Genomic DNA, 3,354 nt, shown 5'->3' with positions numbered 1-3,354 from the left:
CACACTTTATAAACACAAACACTCACTTTATAAACACACACGTTATAAACAAACACTCGCTTTATAAACACAAACACACTTTATAAACAAACACACACTACAAACACAAACAAACACACACTTTATAAACACAAACACTCACACACTAAACACAAACACACTTTATAAACAAACACACACTACAAACACAAACAAACACACACTTTATAAACACAAACACACACTAAACACAAACACACTTTATAAACAAACACACACTACAAACACACACAAACACACACTTTATAATCACAAACACACACTATACACAAACAAGACACTCTACAATCACAAACACACTGTACAAATACAAACACACAATTTATAATTACAAACACACTTTATAAACACAAACACACTCTACAGTCACAAACACAAAGTATAAACATACACAAATGATGCTGTGTCACTATTTTTTGTGTTTTTATTGTCCGGTAACCGTGGCGGCCATCTTGACTCGACTCCAGAAAGTTAAAACACAACTTCCTGTGTCAACTTTCACTTTAATCTCCTCTGACCTGCTGAACAAACACACACCTGTCAGGTGGCAGCACTCTTCATCAGACAGGCAGACAGCAGCACCAAACCAGAGCTGCAGCAGTGACACAGGTGTGTAAATTAAAATCACTGAATTATTCTGTTTTTCTTCTTAAAACAAACAAACAAACAAACAAACAAACAAACAAACAAACAAACTCTTCTTCTCCACCTGTAGAGCTGCCCCAGACACGTGACTCAATGCGGAAGTGGAAACGGAGTTGTCAACAGCTGAGCAGCTTCAGAGATCGTCTATATAAAGATGACTCACTCCGCGGGTTTCAGAAAACTGATCAGCAAAGGTTGATGACGCCAATAAATCGAAAATGAAATTGATCTGTGAATGCTGAGTCAGCACAAACACTGTTGGTTTCCTGTTTTTATTACTCCTGAAGACGTTGTGCTTTTATAGCTGTTTATCATGTAGAAACATTCAGCTGTTTTAGGAGAATTGTCCTTTATTTACAAATATTTTCACCCTGTAAAACATTGAGATTCTTTCAGTTTCACCCACTTGATCTGTTGTTGTCTTCTTATGCTACTTGTAGCATTTAGTTACTATTTTTATGGTCAGCTTTTAGCTAGCATTCTGATACTTTTAGCTTTCAGCTACTGTTTTGCTTCTTTACGAATTTAAGAAGGTTTTAGCTGTTATTTATTAGGTTTTGCTTTTAGCTGATTCTTTTCCTAGCCAGCCCAATGATAATTTTGGCTTGGTTTTTATTTTGTTCTTTTGTACTTTTAGTTAGGGCTTTGCTTCTTTGAGCATTTAAGTAGGTTATTTATTTAATTTTTTATTTTATTATTATTTTTACTACTTCTTTAGCTGTTATGCGATACTTTTAGCTTGCCTTCTGATACTTTTAGCTTCTAGGCTACTTTTTGTGTAGCATTTTTCTATTTTTAGCTTCTATTCTGCTACTTTTAGCACACTGCTAGCTTTTAGCTTGCCTTCTGATACTTTTAGCTTCTAGGCTACTTTTTGTGTAGCATTTTTCTATTTTTAGCTTCTATTCTGCTACTTTTAGCACACTGCTAGCTTTTAGCTTGCCATCTGATACTTTTAGCCACTGGTCAGCCTTTTAATAATTTAAGCCTTTTAATGTTTTTAGCTTTTAGTCAGCCTTTTACCACTTTTAGCTAGCATTTTTCTGTTCTTAGCTTCTAGCTACTATTTTTTTAACCTTTTATCCAGAACTATGCTACTATAGCTTTCAGTCAGCCTTTTGTTGGATTGAACTTATTGTTACATTGTTAGCATTTTTGCTAATTTTGGTTTTTACCGTGTTGTTTTTTGTTTGTTTTCTTTAGATAATTCAGTTTCATTTTAAATAAATTTATCAGTTTTTCAGCTTTCACCTTTTTACAGAACAGTAAACTTTTAATTATGTAATTTTATTAGACTGCTTTTAGCCACCATTTCGCTGTTAACTGTTATGGTGTAGTTTTTTATGTTTAACATTTCTTTTATGGTTTTATAAATGTATTATTTTTGTTTTAGTGACCTGTCTTGTTAAACTACGTGGTGCAGTCGGTGAGCTGAAACAGCCTCTGTCCGCTCCGCCACTCTCTGCTCAGGCAGCAGCGGGTTTGTGAAAACGTGTCAGAGTGAGGCATCTCGCGCCTCTCCCTCTCTTAGCGCGGCTAGCAGCGGAGCTAACGGTGGCGGTGATGGCGGAGCTGCTGCAGGGACAGGCCTCGATGAACCAGCCGGGGCTCCAGTCAGACGGCCTGGTCGATGTTTTACAGAGGGCCCGGCAGGTAACAACTCCGCCGGGGCTCAGTACACAGCCTTTCCGGGCTGAGCCGGTCCGTTTGGACCGAGTCGAAGCACTTTTATCCGTGTTGTTCTGTTGCTGTTTCCGAACTTCTGCTCCGTCAACACTCACTGCAATCACTCACACACTTAGCATGCTAACTAGCTCCTGGAGCAGCTCGGAGTTGGACTTGTGGCCGGTTCGGGTCACTTTACCGGGGCTGACACGGTGTGGGAGTTAGTTTGCGGGGAGTTTGTGGAGCTGTCAGCCGGGGGGAAGCGCAGGGGACCCGGGGTGGAAGTGAAGCGGGGACAGGGACTCAAGTTTTGGCCACACGTGTCAGTGAGGCTGCGGGCAACCTGTTGGTCCTGAGCGGCTGGAAGTCGGTGGAAAGCTGCTTATCAGTGCGCTGCACGAGCCCGGGGTGGTGGGGGGTCCTGATCAGGCCGGGGAGGGGGGTCCTGACTGGTACCAGGAGAACTGGACCCCCTTCCCCCTCTCCCCCTCCTTGCAGGCTGCTGTTTACTGTAAGTTGGTTAAAAGTAGGCTGACGTTATGCAACAGAGGCGGAGGTGTGTCTGCCTCAAAGCTGACCCCCCACCTGAGCTCAGGTGTGTCCCCCACTCCCACCTGAGCTCAGGTGTGTCCCCCACTCCCACCTGAGCTCAGGTGTGTCCCCCACTCCCACCTGAGCTCAGGTGTGTCCCCCATATCGGGGGGCCTTTTGTAAAGTTACACAGTCAAAAATTACCACCAATATTTTTGTTTTATTTAGACTTTTATAAGAAAAAAGAACAGATTTATTTTTCAAAGTCAGTTTTTCACCATATGATTCATACATTTATAAATGTCATAATTTATAAACTAAATATTTAACTTGTGACTTAAATATTTAGCTAGCTTAAATATTTTTGGTAGCTAGCTAAATATTTAAGTTTCAAGCTAAATATTTAGCTCAAAACTAAATATTTAAAGTCACAAGTTAAATATTTAGTTTATAAACTATGACATTTATAAATGT

General features: G+C 40.3%; 1 protein-coding gene and 1 long non-coding RNA gene across 2 annotated transcripts in view; both read left to right on the top strand.

Moving 5' to 3' along the window:
• The window catches only part of LOC106527816 (uncharacterized), a 4,116-nt gene extending 3,069 nt beyond the window's left edge, over positions 1–1,047 (top strand). The window contains exons 2-3 of the long non-coding RNA XR_001311429.1: positions 507–648; positions 755–1,047. This is a non-coding gene — a long non-coding RNA (uncharacterized LOC106527816). The remainder of the gene's footprint in view (positions 1–506; positions 649–754) is intronic.
• A 1,087-nt stretch (positions 1,048–2,134) lies between these two features.
• Positions 2,135–3,354, top strand: part of LOC106527815 (far upstream element-binding protein 3) — a 21,180-nt gene continuing 19,960 nt past the window's right edge. Inside the window, exon 1 of the mRNA XM_014022810.1 lies at positions 2,135–2,337. Within this exon, the coding sequence (XP_013878264.1) occupies positions 2,248–2,337 (90 nt within the window). The 5' untranslated portion in view covers positions 2,135–2,247. The remainder of the gene's footprint in view (positions 2,338–3,354) is intronic.

Source organism: Austrofundulus limnaeus, unplaced genomic scaffold (genome assembly GCF_001266775.1).
Source record: "Austrofundulus limnaeus strain Quisiro unplaced genomic scaffold, Austrofundulus_limnaeus-1.0 Scaffold343, whole genome shotgun sequence".
Taxonomy (NCBI): Eukaryota; Metazoa; Chordata; class Actinopteri; order Cyprinodontiformes; family Rivulidae; genus Austrofundulus; species Austrofundulus limnaeus.
Note: the sequence above shows the minus strand (reverse complement) of the source record. Positions and strands in the feature narration are given on the sequence as shown.